The 21,507-nt window shown below is 47.4% G+C and overlaps 1 protein-coding gene across 3 annotated transcripts in view; it reads left to right on the forward strand.

Moving 5' to 3' along the window:
- The window catches only part of cdh8 (cadherin 8), a 46,835-nt gene extending 36,651 nt beyond the window's left edge, over positions 1-10,184 (forward strand). For all 3 annotated transcript variants that reach the window (XM_086174612.1, XM_086174613.1, XM_086174614.1), the window contains 8 exons: positions 857-1,024; positions 1,096-1,283; positions 3,033-3,292; positions 4,275-4,411; positions 5,211-5,332; positions 5,599-5,716; positions 7,646-7,897; positions 8,512-10,184. In XM_086174612.1, the coding sequence (XP_086030738.1) occupies positions 857-1,024; positions 1,096-1,283; positions 3,033-3,292; positions 4,275-4,411; positions 5,211-5,332; positions 5,599-5,716; positions 7,646-7,897; positions 8,512-9,005 (1,739 nt within the window). In that variant the 3' untranslated portion in view covers positions 9,006-10,184. The remainder of the gene's footprint in view (positions 1-856; positions 1,025-1,095; positions 1,284-3,032; positions 3,293-4,274; positions 4,412-5,210; positions 5,333-5,598; positions 5,717-7,645; positions 7,898-8,511) is intronic.
- The last annotated feature ends 11,323 nt before the right edge of the window (positions 10,185-21,507 follow it).

Consider the following 21,507-nt stretch of genomic DNA (forward strand, 5'->3'; position numbering starts at 1 on the left):
AAAGTCGTGTACTGGTCACATGTTCAGATTAATACTTTCCAGACAGGCGGAACAGGAAATGAGTCATCGGAGGTAAAGAGCTCCGATCTAATTGGAAGACCTCGGGACAATTTATCATTAGAGAGGAAACACAATTATTATCTCAGAAAATCCTCTTTTAAATTCATAGAAGGTCTAGTATGATGTCCTGCGATGGAACAATCATGTTCTGCTTTTGTTCCTGACACCTCAGATTAATTGCTTTCACTGTGTTATACATGTATTACTACTGTTTAAAAGAACAAAACAAAGAAGAGATAGCAACAATCAGAGTCTGTCAAAAATACATGAAATCCAGGGGTTTCTTTGATGATCTCGCAGTCTCTGTTTCCCAAGTGGATTATCAACAAACCACAGCCGGGCCCTTTTTCCATATTCAGAGTCAATCAGCTCTGTTCTGCATACAATATTCAAGATTATACGAGACGGGCAGCGTAATTCAGACGGCGCTCGGAATACAGATGAGGTCAGGCGGCGCTCCGCAAACAGTAGGGCTAGCCTTGCCACCCCCGGGAGTGCATCTGCTGTCGCCATGGATACAGTTACGGTAAGAGAACAGAGGTGCTGATTGATACCTGGATCAATTCCTCCATGGACTATTGGCTGTCCTCATCAAGACACACAAGACTCCTTCTGTTTTTACTTTGAGATCCTGGATTGTCCATCAGGATCCAGGAGGGCACCAGCTTTATGCAGCATCTTTTGTTGGATTATTGTAATGCCCATGTGAATGCAACATTGGTCTGTTGCGACGCATGTTTTGTTATGGCAGCGTTATTATATAATGAAGGTGTTATTATCGGGCTTCTGTCGCCAGCCACCATAAAGATAGCTCTGCACGGGATGGACCGGGAAATGAGGGAGGAGTACCTTGTGGTCATCCAGGCCAAGGACATGGGCGGTCACATGGGCGGCCTGTCGGGAACCACGACCGTCACCGTCACGCTGACTGATGTCAATGACAACCCTCCAAAGTTCTCCAAAAGTAGGTGAACCTCTTGTAATAACAAATCACTGTAATAACACTGTAATAACACTGTAATAACCCCCCTTCAGGTCTGTATGAGTTTGTCATCCCCGAGAACCTCCCAATGGAGAAGACAGGCGGCAGAGTGAAGGCCAATGACAGGGACATTGGGGAGAATGCCAAGTCGACGTACAGCGTAATAGAAGGCGATGAGCAGGGTGTCTTCGAGATCGTGACGGACGCACAGACGCAGGAGGGCATCCTGAGGCTGAGGAAGGTGAGAACATTAAGGGTGAATTTGGTGAATTTGGTGAAGTTGGTGAATTTGCCTGTTCTTCCCAGACATCGCTAGGGTCAGGGTTAGCTGGCTGGGGTCGACGGTCTAAATGGTATCAGTCTCATTCCTGAAGCTGCCATCATTTCCCTGGCGACACTGCGTTTCTGGGGAGCGTGCTTCTTCGGGTCAGTTCTCAGGCGCAACCCCCCGATGGCTGGACCTGAGTTTAACCTCTGGGTTGCATGTTAGCTGCTAAAGATGGGAATTAGCCTGTGATTTTAGCAGACTAATCACTGATGATCTCCACCTGAAGCCCAGGGCGAGATCTCCACCATCAACCACCTGTAGGTGTCAGAGGCAGTGGTTCTAGTAGACCGAAACGCACATGGGAAGCTTATGGAAATAAAGACACTTCCTGTCCACAGTGTCGTTCTGGGAATCCAAATTATTAGGGATGGCGGGGGTGAAGGTTAAAGCGTATTGATCTGGGAGGCCCTGAGGTTCTAAGCTTTTTATCTGGGCGCCTCCAGGCCTGTCGGGGGATCTTCTGGATGCTGAGCTTTCACCCCTGCAGCAGCAGCTCAGCTCTGAAGTCTGCCAACAGCCTCCGTGCATACTGATGGGCTGTGTGTGCATGTGTGCGTGTGGTAGTCGATGAGCATAAATCCCGCTTAATGATGATAATCATGAACTTTACTGCAGCAGATCTGAGTTTTACATCAAGCAGACAACATGGACATGGACGTTAGAGTGGTAAACACACAGTCCAGGTGAATCTATAATGGGCACACAAACACTCACACACTCCCTCACACACACAAGAAGGCTGAGAGCGAAGCCGTGACTTGGATCTGTGTAAAAGCTTTTGCCATTTTGTGTTTCCGAGGCCGGGTTCCCTGGTCACCTCGCTGTGATGGATTCAAAGGTCAGACGGGAAAATGGGAAATAAGAGTGGTGCGGCCTTAGCTTTCTTGTTTGTGCGTCAAACTGGGTCGTTGTGAGTGGTAGCATCAACATTAGCAATGGGATTAACATGTACGGTTGGCTTCGGACTAATTGTAAGACAAACTCAGGAAATAGCAAGCAACATTAGCATCTGCGTTGGTGAGGTCACTGGTACAACAAAGACGCTGATGTTGCTAAGACTGTCGGCTTTAAATGTGTATTCTCCTCCATCTTCCTTCCATCATCCTCTTCCTCCATCAAGCAACGTTCAGGCTTTCAGGTTTCTCACTCCCACAAACAAGGAGTGACCGTCCTCCGGGCGCTGGAGTAAAGCGTCGGCTTGTGGCCGTAGTGCACCCGTGTGTGTGTGTGTGTGTGTGTGTGTGTGTGTGTGTGTGTGTCTTTGGGTGGGTGGTAATGAAGTAGCTTTTCGCTCCACACAAGAAGTTATCACGACTACAGGGTGATTAGCTGCCGTGCCGTCTCACACACACACACACACACACACACACACACACACACACACACACACACACACACACACACACACACAAACACACACACTCACACACACACACACACACAGGAAGTGATTGATGTACCTCCAACAACGCTGCCTTCTTTCCTTAGGTAATTAATAATTTCATTGATTTCCAGATCCTCCTTAAATGCTCAGATTTGAACCCTGCTCATCTGCTTTTAATTTCAAAATCCAATAATCAAAAGGTATCTCAAACATCCCTGGCTCATTCAGTTATATCCTGGATATTTCATCTCTCTGCGTGCAACTTCTTCTCTTCGCAGCGTCTGGACTTTGAGAGTAAGAAGTCTTACACGTTGCGGGTGGAGGCCACCAATGTACTTCCCGAGCCTGGAAGTGACGGCAGCGGTGGCGTCCCCTTTAAGGACACAGCCACGGTGAAGATCTCCGTGGAAGACTCGGATGAGCCCCCGCTATTCTCCGAGCCAGCCTATCTCCTGGAGGTCAGGGAGAATGCACCCATCAACACCGTCATCGGGTCTGTCACCGCCAGGGACCCAGACGCCACCGGCAGCCTGGTCAGGTATAGCAGCTGCTCTGTGTGTCTGTGTGTCTGTGTGTGTGTGTGTGTGTGTGTGTGCATGTGCACATGTGTGAGAACATCAACAGGAATCCACTTAATGACATCTTCAAGAAGCTGCACTGGATGGATGGAGGTGAAGGGATGTCATTGATACTCCTCCTCTTTCAGCCCATAATGAGTCAATTTAATAAGACATGCTGCTCATTTCCACGGCGAACGAGTACTGTAACTTCCTGCCCGAAGCCTCTTCATTCAACTAGAGTACGACGAGTACACACGCAAAGTACACTAATAAATGTATTAGAAGTTACTGCTGAAGAGCTAGCTCTGATTTGTTCCTACAGGGGGCAACACGAGCAATCGGATCAAATTATTAAAAGGATTAGAACCCTGTGATTATTATTAGAGAATGGTTTAATCTGCATTATATGTATGTTTATTTACAGTGGTTGATTGACTTATCTACCTTTTTGTTTTTTCATCGATTGACGAATTGATAAAGGACCACATTTATCCTGAAAACATTTTAATCCCAGAGATTACACCATTCCTCTACGTCGGGATGGAAAAATCGCACATCTTTTAAATATGAAACGAATCTGTGGCGGTGGAATGGACACACACACACACACAGATACACACACAGTTACGGGCACTCTAGGTTGAATTCCGCTCACACGGCAGCGTTGGTTTGATTGGCAGCTGGCAGCACATTTCAGGCTCCATCTGCTGCTCCAGGAGCCTGTCAGACAGGCTGCTGGAGAAACTGCTCCCAAGTGACTGCTGTCTGGGCCTGTTTTTGGAGTGGGGGGGCTGGATCTGGGGGGTGTTGATTTCAGAACCTTCTTCCTGACGACCCACTGTCCAATGAGGCATATGTGTGTGCATGTGTGTGTGAGTGTGTGTGCGTGTGCAGTGACGGTGCCAGCCCTTGGGCTCCCTGAGCAGAAGGGCGCAATCATGATGGCGTCTCGTGTTGCAGGTACTTCATCGACCGACACACGGACCTGGAGAGGCAGTTCAACATCAACGTGGACGACGGAAAAATCACGCTGGCTAAGCCGCTGGACCGCGAGGCCGACACATGGCACAACATCACCGTGACGGCCACCGAAGTCAGTAAGTCCCCGTTTGCGAAGAGGCTGGATGGCTGGATGGCCTGGGCGATCAAACACTTATTGACATGATGAGAGGAAGAATAAGAATTTGAGATGCTTTATGACGAATCATCGATATGATGACAGTGTTTTTTTTATGGTTAAAAACGACATACATTATCAAGTAGTCAGTACCCCGACACCTAAGGGGAGGAGTGTGCAGGAGTAAATATGGTAAATATGACACATTAGGGATGTGAAGAAGAGGAGGTGCATCCCTTCTTCTGACTGATCACTCACCAACGTCTGGCTGAAAGTGATATCGTCAGCTCATAAAATGGTAATAACTAATAACTAATAACACGGTGATAAAGGCAGATCAGATGACAGATGTCGGTGACTGAAGGTGGTATTCCCGCACTTACAACCTAAAACGTAAACCGCCTCCCTGGCAGAGGAGCAGCGTTCTGTCGTCATTAGCAGCGCTAGCAGATAATTGCCTCCAGAGCTGCCATTTGCACCAGTGATTAATAAATAGCCGGGTTTACAGTGACTCCGTCAATTAGCCCTGATGAATAATTCCAATCCAGTCTAATCTCATTAAACAGCCTTTTATTGTCTTCACTCACTCATTCACATGCAGCCTTAAACATGCATGGCCAATGGGGGATTTCCCCACGCACTTTGAATGCCACCGCCATTTAAACAAAATCCAGGGCTGTTTTTGCGGCGTCACAATGACAGCCTATTCGCCCAGATACAGATTAAAAGTAGGTCATGTCATTAACCTGCACACGTGCGTGTGGTGTGTGTTCTGACAGGGAACCACAGTCAGATCTCCAAGGGCTTCGTGGCCATCAGGGTCATGGATGTCAACGACAACGCGCCTGAGTTCGCCGCAGAGTATGAGGCCTTCCTGTGCGAGAACGGGAAACCCGGCCAGGTGAGGCGGGGTGACCGATTTCCAATGATCCGACCTATTATTGCTATGGAGTCATTGAATAATTACATGATAATTACATGAGATCAAGGTCGGGATCCATTATGGTTGGCTGTGACATCACTTCCTGCCTCCAGCTTGTACAATGGGAAGTATTATTAACCAATAATCACCTGGAGACCAGAAGGGGTCATTCTCATACAGGGATGGAACTCAACTAAAGCTTTGTGTTTGCTAGATAAGCTAACATTATCATGCGTGTGTGTCAGGTGATCCAGACAGTGAGTGCTGTGGACAAAGATGACCCGGTCCAGGGTCACTACTTCGACTACCGCCTGGTACCAGAGATGCTCAACAACCCGAACTTCACCATCAAGAACAATCAAGGTGAGGTTGCTGGGGCGACCATGCATATGCGAGTCCTGAGCTTTCTGCCGCCAATTCAGAACTCAATTCAGAAAACTGCCAAGTTACTATTGCTCAGCGACTCTTTGTCGTGACCGTCGTGTACCGGACGGACCCTGAACGCATCTCAGCCAGACGTTTGTGCAGAGCTGCCTTCATCCCTGGTGCGTTCCTCAGGCGGACGAGGGGGAGTGGCACGGCGCCCCCTGCTGGCACAGCGGGTCCATCCTAGGAGCCGGCGGCCAGATGGTGTCGCATTTATGGGAGATACTGATTGGTTATTTCCCCTCTTTCCCTGCCGTCCTAATCGGCTGCCAGCAGACTGTGTCCATGATGGCGTTGCGTAATGTTTCCAGCCCAAGGCCAGAGATCTTCATATGGTACGAACCTTCTGTTTGACGCCGGGGGGACACACACACCCCCCACGGGGAAACCAGGTCATCAGAAATAATCACATTTTACCTTGAAAACAGGTATGCTCACCCTTCGGATCAGGGGATGCAGGATTATATTTTTCCATATCCGCCTTTATAGCAGTCGGGGAGGAAAACTACCAGGCAGACAAACAGGTTACACATCCATAGAGGGGTTACAACTGCATCCTTTAAATCAATCCCATAATATCTCTGTTTTAATAAGAATCGCGGAGGATTAAGTCCCTCCGGCGGCAGCAAGTCTGCCTCTGTCTTTATTTCTTTGTTTACTGTTCCTTTAAATCCTTATTGTTGCTTCAAATTGAATTGAAAGTGAGAACCTTGAACAGGAGTCTGCACTTATTTCAAGACTTCAAATAGATTTCGCAATATATGATTTTACGGCACATTTAATGCCTCTCTGAGTTAATTTCCAAACTTCAATCATGCGTCTTGCAGAGTTGAAAACCTGGACATTTATCGCTGATTCAAAAAAGTTTTCTCTTATTTTTAAAAACCCTCACACATTTTTGGGTGGTTTCTCTCTTATTTTGAGATTAGTTTAGCAATTGGTTCCTCTTACTTAAAAAGAAAAAAAACAACTTTGAATATCTCTGTGGTCGTGAAGAGTCCGATCAAACCCTGTACTTATGTTGATGACTTGGAAAAATGTTTATTTTATTTTGAAAATCCCTTCACTTGTCATCTGCATAGTGAAGAGCTTTGTCTTATTTTGAAAGAGCAGCAGTGGCCCTCGAGCGCTGGTTCTTACATGACCAGCGGCAGATTCTTCAGGGATTGTGGGAGTTTGATCATGTCGGCGTGGCGACGAGAGGCCGCTAATGAGCAGCAGCTTCACAGGAGTCATCAAAGAGCAGCTGCCACCTTTCTGGGTCGACATGTGCTGCCCCTCTTCCTCGCCTTCCTTGGCTGTTGGGAAAAAATAAATGAATAACACCAGGAAGTTTGCCACTGAATGTAAACATTTTGACGTGAAGCAGGTTCAGGAGACAAACTCCCGCCATCCCCAACTTTATAACACTGCTTTTAATGTCTTACCACTCTAATACACCCTTGACTAGTTAACATCACGTCAGTAATAGAAGGGCTTGGTCATAAAATGTTGTGCATCTGGGGTTCAATCAGAACTCCTGATAATCAGGGCTTCCCAAATACATAATAAAAGTGTAAAAAATGTGCTATACATGATTTATCTGGCACCAATGAATGGACTAATGAGGAGCTCGGATGCTACTAATCATTAGCTAGCAGTGAGGGTGTTTCCAGGGAGACACTGCAGACCTCGGGGTCCTTGGGGATTCCGCTTTGTTGTATCTGGGCCGGTTCTACCAACCAAACCATGAGGTCTTCTGGGGCGGTTTTACTAAAGCTAGTATGTCTGTGGCTGCTAACTCGGGACCGCCTTAGCGGTCAGAGCATCCAAGGTGCTCCTGCTGACACCCTGCTTACCACCTCGTGGCTTCCCTCTCTCGTGCAGACAACTCCATCAGTGTTCTGGCCAAGCATGACACGTTCCGGCGGCAGAAGCAGGAGATGTACTTCCTGCCCATCATTGTGACAGACAACGGCAACCCGCCCATGAGCAGCACCAACACCCTAACCATCCGGGTGTGTGGCTGCAGCAAAGACGGTATCGTCCAATCTTGCAACGCAGAGGCCTACGTCCTGCCCATTGGCCTGAGCATGGGAGCGCTCATCGCCATCCTGGCCTGCATCGTCCTGCTGCTGGGTGAGGATCGCTGCACCTGTAATAACACTGTAATAGACATATTGCGACAAAGTTCACGCCTGTCTGTCTTGTCTTAAAGTCTGTGGAAGCTCTTTAATTTCCCTTCATTGCATTCCTGCTGCAACTGAAGTAAGTGGCAAGGATCCTGTCAGGATGATAAACGCTGGTCTGTCTGGGCCCATAATGTCCTCCAGAGGTCTTAAGAATGACGAAAACCAAAGCAGGAAGTTATTCAGCTTCCTCTACGCTGATGTTTAACCTAAATGACAGGGAGAAGAACGATGGCCGGGTTGCGGCATCATGATGTTAACTCAATCAATATTTCACCAACGCCGTTTCCCCCTCACAGAGAGTTCTTAGATTTCTTTTTACCGTACGAGGACATACTTTATTTTCTCTGACTCTTTGTCGATTCTAGCTATGGTCCTTAAACCTGGCGGCTCAGCTTCCTACCCAGGTCTTTAGCGTCCTTTCTCTGTCCATATCCAAACTGTCTCTTGGACTCGTTCCTGAGAAAGTTTGATAGAGCCTTGATTGAATGAGATGGCGGGATGTGTGTGCTTCCTGGGACCCTTGTCCGAGGCTGACCCATCCCTCTGTCTCCCTCTGCCCAGTTATAGTGGTACTTTTCGTGACCCTGCGGCGCCACAAGAACGAGCCACTGATCATCAAGGACGACGAGGACGTGAGGGAGAACATCATCCGCTATGATGATGAGGGTGGTGGCGAGGAGGACACTGAGGCCTTCGACATTGCCACGCTACAGAACCCGGACGGCATCAACGGCTACCTGCCGCGCAAAGACATCAAGCCAGACCTGCAGTTTATGCCCCGGGCCGGCCAGCACTCGGGCCCTAACGGCGTGGACGTGGACGAGTTCATCAACGTACGGCTCCACGAGGCCGACAATGACCCCACGGCGCCACCATACGACTCCATCCAGATCTATGGCTACGAGGGCCGGGGGTCCACTGCTGGGTCGCTCAGTTCGCTGGAGACAGCGTCCTCGGACTCGGACCAGAACTATGACTACCTGAGGGAGTGGGGTCCCCGCTTCAGGAGACTGGGGGAACTCTACTCAGTGGGCGAAAGCGACCGCGAGACTTGACCTTACGCAGAAACCTCCACCTCTTCTCGCTCCCTTCCCGTCCACATACTCAACTGCTAGAGGGTTTGCTGGCTTCTAGAGACAAGATTCAATTCCAGAAAAAAAAAAGGAAAAGAGAGAGACCCCCGTTTTCTTACTGTAGAGCGAGAGTTAGCCGCCATCTTCACCATGCATTGTCCCCGTCCCTTCCAGCAGTGTCTCGGTAGGAGAGTCTTGTGGAGTGTCTTAGCATTTCTAGCGGTGTTCTGGGTGTTAGTTGTATCACTGTGGAGACGAGGACGCGGCCCGTCCTGCCAGCCTCAACTCCCGGGGACTCGAGTGACGATGGGAAAAGACAAAAAAAAAAAAAAAGCAATATCCGGTCTGCACTGCAGCGATGAATGTATGCCCGACTTCCGACGTAGCGAAGACTTGGCTTTGAGGAGACTTTCTTATCGTTTGCTACGCCCTCTGGTGGCCAAATTTATAAACTCGCCTGCCCAGACGGCCGGCTTTCTACGATTCTTTGTACCCGGCCATGACTAGGCTTGGCCATCAAAAAGAGCAAAGTGGAGTGGGAAGACGGACGCAGGAACTCCGAGGCCTTCTTTTTCCAGAAGCAACTGTAACCTCCGCTCTTCTCTGCCCTTGTTTTTCACCAGGAACCTGTTTGCCGCTCTTCTTTTGTAGATCTACTCCAACCCCAGCTTCCCCCCCAACTTTGTGCCGACCGTTTCCAAGTTTGTGTTTAGATGAGCTCCCTCCTGGGTTCCCATGTAGAATAGATGGGAGAGCTCCTAGTTACCGCAAACAATAGGGCCACCGCGCCAATCGGACACGCTAGCTCTCTGTAAGATACACGTGTTCCCGGGCGTTTGAGCACAATGGTGGACGAGACTCCGCATCCTGTGCTTCACACTTGTATGATAGCGAGAAGACCCGTGCTGTACATAGAGCTCCTGCTAGCGTGGTTAGCTGCAGGCGTGGTGCCGGGGTTGTTGGCTCCAACACTTTCCCAGACGCCCATGCAGGGTACTCGGTAGAATCACTTCCTATATATATGGCGTAGATCCCTGGCAGATCCCCTTTTCTACTGTGCTTTAAGCCTCTAAATGTGTATGTTCAATTATTTACTCCCTGTACTGTAACCGGAGATACCCTGTATCGTTTCCTACTTTGTGAAATATATTTTTATAAATACCTGGGGATGGATGCGTCTTCCTTCCATGGCAGTGGGCATGCTGCTAGTGGCCGCCGCTGACCAGCCAGCAAGGCGGCGCTTCTATGGAGCACAAACAAAGGTGAAAGGCAGGTTTCACAAGCAGGAAGTGACTGAGATTAACAGGAAGCCCCTCGCGTTGAAACTAGAATCAGCAGCCTGAGTACACGCTCAAACACACACACAAACACAAACACACACAACCATACACAAACACACACACACACAGCAGCCACGTGGCACAATTGAAATGGTTGAAAGTTGAGGGAAGTATTTAAAACACACATAAAATTGTTGCCTGGGAATAAATAGAAGGAATTAAAACAGTAAATAAAGTTAGTGGGGATTAAGGCTTCTATTCAGGATCATCTGACACACACACACACACACACACACACACACACACACACACTTACACAGTAATTCAGGGAAACAGTACTTGCTAATATACAGTACTGCGTGTCAGTGGAAGATGGATCTCTTTCATTTCCTGTAGACGAAGTTTTACCAAGTTTCTGTTTCGCTCCTTTCGCTCTTCGCTTATATTATCATATTCTGTGATCACCATAGAAACGCTGAGTTTCTATGGCGATCACTGCTTGAAGGATTCATAAAATTATATGTTGGGAAGTAATACATATCTATCACTTCTGCTATTGCTGCAGCTAACATTGCTAGCCATGTATGCTACATCGAATAGTGCTAACAGTGCAGCTGCTTATACTGGGACCAATATTCTACCTGACACTGTGAGCTACTTCTGCTAATTGTAATACAGTTACCAGTGCTGTTGCAAGTACCACATCTACTGTTGCTACTGCTAACATTGCTAGCCATGTTTATTGTATTTAATACAGCTACCTCTGCAGCTGCTACCTCAGTGCTGCTACTCTCAATAACACTGTTGGCTACTTCTGCAACCAATTCAGATGATGAATTGAAAGTAGCACTGCTACTAGTACTTTTGTACTACGAGTAATTATCTTACTTTTCACGAAAAACCTCAAGATACAAATTGTAAATTTGGAAAACATCCTGTGTGATTCATGGAGGTCAGAATGAAAAGTACCAGGATGTAGTGAAGTTCTAAAGCCCAGATTCTTTGTACTATTCACAGTAATTAGTTATTGATCCTGAGGAGGAACTGTGCAGTAAAAAATGAGGAGGAAAAAATATATATGTGTATGTGTGTGTGTGTGTGTGTGTGTGTGTGTGTGCGCGCATGTGTGTGTGTGTGTGTGTGTGTGTGTGCGCGCATGTGTGTGTGTGTGTGTGTGTGTGTGTGTCACGTGTAAGTAACACCAGACACCCATGAAGCAGCAGAAGGTTGAGTTTCCTCCAACTGAGGTGTTAATGGATGGAGGAGTCCAGGAAGAAATGCACACACACAGACACACACACATACACACACACACACACACACACACACACACACACACACACACACACACACACACACACACACACACACACACACACACAGGCATACACTCACACAGTGGGTGTATGTGATGTCACATCTGGACACTTCTGAAAAACCGAAGCGGATCAAAGTCTGTCCTGGAGGCAAATGAAGAATAAGAAATGGATGATCCTGTGCCCTTTTTCCAGGGTTGCCAGGATAATTAATTACTCTATTGATTAGTGATTGATTCATAAGCAAATGTCAATATTCACTGATATTATGGTTTACAACTGTTTCACGGAGCCACTGCTTTATTTTGAGTCATTTATTTCATCCCCTTTTATGATTCTAGTTAATTACTATTATTATTTTAATCATTATCTTCTGCTATTAAAAATCATAACAAATCTAAGGAAATTGCTTTTTTACTATTTATTATTTAACATTTTAGTTAAAGATTTTATTTGTAGTTTCTCTTCTTCCAATTTTTATTTTAAATCTCTGACATATTTTTTTCATATTGTATCTTTATTTCTTTATATTTTTCACATTTTTCTGATATATATTTACTGATTTAAATGTTGGAGAATAAAAAGTTCAGCCAGAAGAGTGGACCACAAAGTAGCTGAGGAAAGTAGCAGTAAAGGTGAAGTGACGAGGGCTTTGAAGAGAATGAAAAGTGGAAAGGTAGTTGGTCCTGATGATTTGCCCGTGGAGGAATGGAAGTGTCTAGGTGAGAGGCAGTGGGGCTCTGGTTATACTATTCAACAGGACCTTAGAGAATGAGAAGATGCCTAACGAATGGAGAAGGAGCATGATGGTGCCCAATTTTAAGGAATAAGGGAGATGTTCAGAATAGCGGTAACAATAGAGGGATAAAGTTAATGAGCCGTACAATTAAGTTATAGGAAAGAATAGTGGAAACTAAGCAAGAGCAGAAGTCATTTGCATTTATGAGCAGAATATGAGTTCATGCCTGGAAAGAGTAGAACATATGCAGTATTTGCTTTAACAATGCAAATAGAGAAGTACCAAGGAGGTCAGAGGGAGCTGCATTTGTAGACCTCGAAACACATACGAGAGGATGCGGAGAGAGGAACTATGGTACTGTATGAGGAAGTCTGGAGTGTCAGAGAAGTATATTTGACTGGTGCAGGACATTCATGTGAGATATTAGATAGTGGTGAGGCGTGTTGCAGGTGGGACAGAAATGCTCGAAATGGAGATCCGACTACATCAGGGATCAGCTCTGAGCCCCTTTCTGTTTACATTGGTGATGAACGGGCTGACAGATGAAGTCAGACAGGAATCTCCATTGACCATCATGTTTGCAGATGACATGTTCTGCACAGGAACAGGAAAACAGATGGGAGAGCATCTTAAGAGCTTGAGGTAGCAGAGATGAAGATGGTGAGGTTCTCTTTGTAAGTGGCGAGGAGGGATAGGATCAGAATGAGTCAATCAGAGGGACAGCATACGGTAGATCTTCTGGAGAGAAGGTCAGACTGACATGTTTTGGATATGGACAGAGAAGGATGCTGAGGTTAGAGCTGCCAGGCAGGAAGTCTAGGGGAAGACCAGAGAGGAGGTTTATGGATATATTGCAGAAAACAATCTCTAAATAAATAAAAGACATAAAAAATGAAATTAAAATGTATTTAAGGATTTTTTTGATCAGCAATAAGACAAGGATGGATGGACTAAATAAGACCTTATATCTAATGTAGTGTTTCAACGATGAAATAATGGCGGAAGTGTAGAGAAGTTCGGTTCTTTAATTGAAACACCACCAAAATACACCTGGAACTTGAACATCCTGGATCATCTATATATACCCAGCTTAACCACGTGCCCCAACCATTAGTCCCATGGGGTGACAGACCAGGCCCCTTCATGTCCGCCACACTAAATTAAATCAAATGATCAATGACAACTTAAAAATTTAAGAAATTATTGTAGAACATCATTGGGTTCAGTGGGTTCAATCCCTCGGCCTGTGGACAAGAGAAGGACTAATGTGAATGAATGGAGAACCACAGGTGTGTGTGTGTGTGTGTGTGTGTGGGTGTGTGTCTGTCTCTGTGTGCGCATGTGTGAGTGTGTAAAGGGTCAGCGCCCCTGGAGGAACATTATTCGGGATAAAGATCCAGTTATAAATAGGTTCATCGAGCTCCTCTTTGTTTTCAGTCCATCGCCATTTGTCATATTGATCTGTGTGTGTGTGTGTGTGTGTGTGTGTGTGTGTGTGTGTGTGTGTGTGTGTGTGTGTATGTGTGTGTGTGTGTGGCAGCGCACACAAACACACACACACACTCACATACACACATTGATTCAGAAACTCATCTCATGTGGACCAGGGAGGGGCCCTAAGTGTCTTTTGGGTCCCTTCAAGATCTTTATGGACCTTTGGAGGAAAATCCATCATGTTAAAGGTTCTCCTGAGGCTCAGAACCAGAACAACACATGGTCCCTCGTTCTGCTTGGACCTGGTGGAGGTGGCTGCTCCCCAGAGTGGACCTGCTCGTGTCTCCACAAAGTCAAAGTTGGATGGAGGACACGCAGATATTCTCACAGGCCTGTTCGGGGAACAGCTGCTCCTCCTCTGACCAGACTCCTTGGTGAAGGAGTCGCAGATAAGCTTGATGGGGCAACTGGTTACAGCGACGTCAGCAGCTTCACTCACACACACACACACACACACACACACACACACACACACATCCAGACACACAAACCCACGCACACAAACCTAGACACACACACCTAACATCTGTGGAAAGCTTTGCTGACCCCAGACAAAATCAAATGGAGGGAGGTGAGGAATGTACGGTGTGCTTGCACGTTTGTGTGTGCACACTTGTCCATTTCGAGATAATAAAAATGTACATATAAAACTTTAATGATTCGCCTTCTATTGACAAAACTGCTACATTACTGCTCATGTCGCCTGGACACATACACACACACATACAACCACATGCGCGCCCACACATGCACAATGTTTTGTTGGTGATGCAGCGGGATGCAGGAGGCCGATATGAAGGAGTTAATTAGGTTTAGTGAGTGGTTTAGTGAGGTTTAGTGAGAAAGGAGCAAACCGTTGGGCGCTAATTAACCCAGCGCGCCTGCCATTGACACTGTGGCTACATGCGTGCACTCGCTAAGCTAATGTACCGAAAAAACTGGACAGATCGAGAAGCGGTCGTCCACGGCACTGAGCGGGAGGAGCAGCATGCTGCTTAATAATCAGCCGCTCAACGGAACTGACGGAACATCTGCAGAGGGGCCTGCGCCTTCCTGTGAAGCTCATAGTGATGCTATGCGACCGCGACACACACACAAAGATGGTTCTCACATCTTCCCCCCCCGCTTTCCGTAAAAGCTAAACTCGAACACTCTTATACTGAAAAGCCAAACCCAGTTCCTGATTGGCCGGAGAATGGTTCCCCTGTTCGGCGTGCATTGACCCACAAGCTAGCATACATTAGCGTGTCGCCCCCAAGCTCAGATCTCAGAAGTCTTCCGTCCCCACCAATGAAAAGGAATTTGTCGTGTCCCCCAATAACGGAGGGGGATGAGGCGGCCATGATGGAAACCAAAGGAGGAATCAATAATGCCGATACCGAGCCGCTGCCTTTCACCAGCGTGTTTGTTTAGTGCAAGACGGCGGGCTACCTTTGCGGTGGACCTTCGCTCGCCCAGGCTGTCCTGAAGTGGTATTTTCATTTCCATTTCAATAAAATATTCAGCTGACCTTTAAAAAAAGGTTGAAAAAAGAAGCCTTAGTTAGAGTCTGTTGTGTCGTTTAACTTCAAGACCAGAGAGTAAGTGCAAGCTGCCACTACCGGCTTTGTCAAGACTTGGGCCTGCCAAGACTAGGGGCGACTCGCTGCTCTCCTGACAAACTTGTGTCTCCCTGTTGGGGACACAGGAGAGGGTGTTCCTTAACTGTGCCATGGCGAGAACAAACCCTAAATCTCAGCAGGGGAGGTGATCTTCTCAGGGACAGAGGTGGAGTTCATCATTGAGAGTGCGTATTTGCCGGCGTCACAAGGCCTTCTATGTTCACAGTTTCTAGACTATCAGGGGCTAGCAGAGGAAGCCAGCAGGCTAGTGCTAGCATCCCACCCGAGCATCCCAGCTGATCTTAACCAAAGACTTTACAGGGGATCAGGGCGCCCAGAGGAGCATCCAAGCTTGCCTTGATTGACAGTCACATCAGGAAGCCCCCTCCGATAAGATGGCTAGGACAGTTTCTTGGTGGCAGACCATTGAAGGTTAGGTTGGGAGGTTCAGTACAGAAAATGGCTCTACCGATGGGCATTGTGGAGGAGAAGCCATGGAGATGATGGGCGACTGAGAGGGAGCCACGGGTCGATGCCCAGAGGAGACTGGATCGGATCCAGGAGAAACACCTCCGGCAGCTTTCTGAAGATAAACTTGTCGTACTTGTGCTCCCTGAAGTGTTTCAGTGGCATCTTTATCTCCACACGGATCAATGATAACCTTATCATTTCAATATGATTAGTATTGATCACTGCTCTTCATCTCCCCAGTGCCCACTGCTGCCCACAAACATGCGTTTTTAAAAAGAAACATATTCATGTATTAATTCAAGGAGGGGCCATCTACACGCACACACACACACTCGACTTTACACTGACAAACACACACCTCCGGGGAGGGAGAGGGGAGCGGGAGAACAGGAGATCCGATGCCTGCCCTTTGGGAGTTCTGCCAAATGAATACTGTTGACAGAACAATTAGCATCTTAGAGACAGGATAACCTTTAGCACAATACATCATCTTTATTATTCTCGACCTTCACTCTCGCTCGATCGCGCCTAGTGTGTCTGCGTGTGTGTGTGTGTGCGCGCGCGTGTGTGTGTGTGTGTGTGTGTGAGAGTGTGTGTGTGTGTTTGTGTGTGCGTGTGTGTGTACCATGTCCACCATGTCCTTGCACCCCCGATCCTCGTTCCGAGTCGTGGATGGAACCGGACCATGAGGAACATGCAAGGTGTTTGGTTGTTGGAACACAAAAGGCAGCAGGCTCGATGGTGATCCCCCATTCCTCCGTCAGATGGTCTCCTCTCTGGTTTTTCGATCTCCGTTAGAACGACATCCGTCAGCCGGTGAAGGCGGCTCAATGGGAGGCCGAAGCTTAATGACGGGCATCCCATAATTTAAGGTGTCGTTGTTTATTGTTCAAACAAATATTCTGGTTCACTTTTAAAAGGCGGGCAGAAACTGAATATTTTCAAGAAAATACAATTTAATTTGTCCTTTTTTGAAGTCATAGACAGTTTTGTAGAGTGTATTAACATGAGTGTGTGAATATTCAAATGTTTGCGGGACACGTTTTTGCTTGTGGGTGACAGCTGATATTTTGGCGACCATGAGCTTTGACCTTGGATCTGCAGCTTCTGAGCAGCAAGCTCTCGACAACCCAGTGGTGTTGTTATCACATGTAACTATACACTGCTGTTTATGACATTAGCGCGTGAAGAGTGGGTTTCCAGAGCGGGGGTTGAAGCCGCTGCCGGAGCGGCGCCGTGCTCTCATTGGTCCAAACACTCTGCCAGCTGGGATCTGACAACCTTTGGTTGAAGACTCAAGAGTGCAGCGATTTCATCCTAGGTTCCGGCCGTCGCCGCGGTTACTTGGCTTACATTCGCCATTAACGCGGCGTATAAGCATTCGTATTTATTGGCAGTGGTAATTTACGCTTCCTGGTTTTAAGCCGCCCACAGAGTGACTCGGCAAGCGGCGGTTGAGGCGAGGAGCGGGGAAGCGGTGAGGACCTGTGAGGGGTTCACGCCTCGAGCGCCGCCGCCCCCATCGGGAACAGAGTTTATGGAAACCGGTTAAAGTTGCGAGCGGTTTGCCGGCAGCCAGTGTACCTCCGAGGGCGGAATGAACCGATCCCGAGACGTGACTAACTCCCGGGAAGGGATTGGAGGGCGGGAGGGTTTGGCGCCCTTCATTCGGAGGAGGCGGGATTTAAATTCGGAGCAGCCAGGCTATTTATCATCTGCCGCTTATCGCGGAGATAAAGCGTACTTTGAGGGGGTCGGGGCTTGTTTTGCCCCTCCCCCCTCACCGGCAGGCAGATGGAAGCTTCTAGCAACCGGTAGAGAAGCTCTTCCTGCATATCTGCCTCCACCAAGCAGCGGAACCACCCCGGCAGGAAATGTCATAAACTCATTTGTGATATTTCCCTCTCTTTACCTGAACATGCAACAAAATCTGGGGGTAAATATGTCGGGTATGCTGCCGCCGCCATCTCATTTCACACACATTCGCTCAGGGAAATAACATTTTACTTATTGAATACAAAGGAGCAGCAGGTAAACACCGTCTTGAAACATGACATGGGACACTTCTTGTCCACTGTTTACATGAACCAGGCAAACCGCTTGTCCATCAATCACATGACCTGGATACTTCCTTTCCATCACTCACATGACCTTGGACACATCCTGTTCATCACTCAAATGACCAGGGACACCTCTTGTCCACTGTTAACATGTCCAGGGACACTTCATGTCCACTACCTGGAGGTGAGGGTTTGCACCCTACCATCTTCCCGTCCCAACACACACACACACACACACACACACACACACACACACACACACACACACAAACACATACACACAGGTGTGCGCACGCAGGAGAGGTGGCGGTCCGATCTCACTACCAATCTGTTCCGATGGTCTGTCACCAGTGCAGTATTGATCTGTATCGATCAGCAATCAGCTCTTTTATTTTTCAAATCCGTGTTTTGGGTGACAGCCATCACCTCATTGATTAACATTCTAATTACTTCCTGCTTCCGTCCGCTGCCGTCAGCCACACTCCACATCAGCCCCGTGGGCTTCCTCCTCTTCTTCTTCATGTTCTTCTTTAATTGTCTGGCAGAAACTTCCCCCCTCGCTCGTACTCACCACAGGATGTTGGAACCATTAGACAGAGGAGTGGAATCTAATCCCATCCAGAAGTTAGAAATAAAGCCGACATGCTGATTAAGTTCACATCCTGCTCCTCTTCACACTCATCCTCCTTTCTTTTCTGGCTTCATGTTCTCTTCTTCTGAGATGTTTGCAAGGGAAGGACAGTGGACGCTCCCAATCCTGGCAATGTAGGGTCTCTAGTGAACCTCCTGGAGTGTGGGAGGAACCCAAAGAACTTGGAGGAGCCCCACACAGACACGGGGAGAATATTGAGACTTCACTCATGAAGTGGGAATCCATCGAGGGACCTTTGTGCTGTGAAGGGGGCTCCAATGTGCAATGTCCACTGCACCAGTGCTGCGCCCTGCTCTGATGGTCTGGTCCACCCAGGTTCTGCTACTATCTGCTGTTCAGCCATTCCATGCTGTTCAGCTACGGTGAATTGGATGCCATGAAAAAAGGCCAAAGCCGTCCAACCAGTTTGGATCTTCAATAAGTGTTTGAGGAGATTTGTGGAGAAAAGGTAATGAAAGTAATGTTGAATGTTATATTGAGGGTCTAGCATGTCGATAAATGGAGGTTCTTTGCACTCTACCGTCACAAATTTATGGCTAATTGAGCTTATCGTGATCTCTCGGGCAGTGCAATTGCAGCCCTGTGGTGGACGGTGTAGTTACATCGACTGACCAGGGGAGAAAACCTGATCTTGACGCGTCAGCAGATTAACAGGCTGGTGTCATGATGTCCTGCTCAAACTCAATGACATCATCAGTCCGAGACAGGAAGTACAGACAATCATTAGATCCTTTTGCCAGTAACTTCATTACTTCACCTTCCTTGGATCCAACAAATTTGCTGCTTAACGGACCAATAACTGCTAGCTTCACGTAGAGCCTTCTTTCTCAAACTCCCATCCACTTTCTGCTCCCATCGTTTGTCACTTTGTCAACTTTTTGTACGTTCTTGCGAAACCGTGCTCCTTAAGTGTTTCTCTGCGCTGGGGTCTGTTCCCCAGCGCAGCAAGAGGCTGGTGATTTATCGCCCGCATCGTCACGAAAATGGGACTCGGCTAGGAGTTTGCAGCAGGGACCACATAGACTCATGGGGTTCCATGGTGGAGAGAACATGTGACAGAGCCACTGGTGGTGGACAGAAGGCCACCTCATATGGAACCCGTCGTGCATCACATGACTGAAGGAGTTGGCAGGGTTGCTAGTCGAGACATCTGACTTGTTAACAAAAACACTTTTAATAAAACTAGATCTTTTTCTTTTTCTTTCAGCTGCTACTTTCAACGGGTCCCCTCTCTATTCTCCGTGTCCTCTTCTCTTACACCACCTAACTTCATGCCCTCTTACCCTTCTTTCATAAACCTTCTCTTGCATCTTCCTCCAGGTCTTCTGCCTGGCAGTTCCAGCCTCAGTATCCTTCTACTTGGATCTTGATTATCCCTCCTCTTCTCCACACTCTCCATTGCTATTGACTGTTGACCCTAGAACTTAAACTCCTCCACCTTCTTTATCTCCACTCCCAGTAGCCTCACCATTCCACCCGGGTAACTGCCATTCACACACATATATTCTGTCTTGCTGCAACCACCACCATCTCTCAAGATTTTACTCAACACTGCGCTCACTACAGATCACAATGTCATCTGCAAAAATGATGGTCAATGGAGATTCCTGACTGGCCTCATCTGTCAGCCAGTCCATCACCACTGCAAACAGGAAGGGGCTCAGAGCTGATCCATAGTGTAGTACTAACTCCACCTTGAACTTCTCTGTCACATCAAAAGCACCCCTTTCCACTGTCTAACATTGCACATACATGTCTTGCACCAGTCAAACATACTTCTCTGCCACCCCAGACTTCCTCATACAGCACCATAGTTCCTCTCTCTGCACCATGCCATATGCTTTTTCTAGGTCTACAAAGGCACAATGCCGCTCACCCTGACCTTCTCTGCCAGCTTTCTTAAAGCAAATGCTGCATCTGCAGTGCTCTTTCTAGGTATGAAACCATACTGCTGCACATCTTCCCTATTCTTAAAAATAGGCATCACCACAATTTTTTCACCATTCCCAAGGTATCTTCTCTGAGATCCTGTTGAATAATGTAAACAGATCAGTAAACGGTTCACTGCGTCTCTCCTAGACACTTGCACACCTCCACAGGTATATCATCAGGACAAACTGCCTTTCCACTCTTCATCCTCCTCAATGCCTTCCCCACTTCACATTTACTAATCTCTGCTACTTTGTGGTCTACAGTAGTCGCCTCTTCTACCCTTCCCTCTCTTTCATTTCCCTCATTCATCAGCTCTTCAAAGTACTCTTTCCATCTTCCCATCACTCTTCTAGCATCTGTCAATACATTTACCTCTCTATCCTTAATCACCCGGACCTGTTGTACATCCTTTTTATCTCCATCTCTCTGTTTTGCCAACCTGTATAAGTCACTCTATTCTTCCTTACTTTCCATCCTGGCATACAAGTCATCATATGCCCTTTGTTTGGACTTTGCTACCTTTTTCTTTACCTTGTGCATCATCTCCCCATACTCCTATCTGTTCTCTTCAGTCCCCTCAGTGTCCCACTTCCTCTTTGCGAACTGTTCTCTGTATATACTCCTGCACTTCCTCATTTCATCACCAAGTCTCCTTGTCTATTTTCCTTTCAGATGACACACCATGTAATCTCCTACCTGACTCCCTGATCACATTAGCTGTAGTTGTCCAGTCTTCTGGAACCTCTCCCTGACCACCCAGAGCCTTTCTCAGCTCCACCCTGAAGCCTACACAACACTCCTCTCCAGTCAGCTTCCACCACTTTTGTCCTCTGCTGTGTCTTCTTGATCTTCCTTGTCACCACAGTCATCCTACAAATCATCATCATATGCTTTCTGGTGACACGTTCACCTCCACTACTTTCTTTTTGCAAAGTCTAC

The sequence above is a fragment of the Fistularia commersonii genome, chromosome 27 (genome assembly GCF_037954325.1).
Source record: "Fistularia commersonii isolate RoL2024-O1a breed Wild chromosome 27, RoL_Fcom_v1.0, whole genome shotgun sequence".
Lineage (NCBI taxonomy): Eukaryota > Metazoa > Chordata > Actinopteri > Syngnathiformes > Fistulariidae > Fistularia > Fistularia commersonii.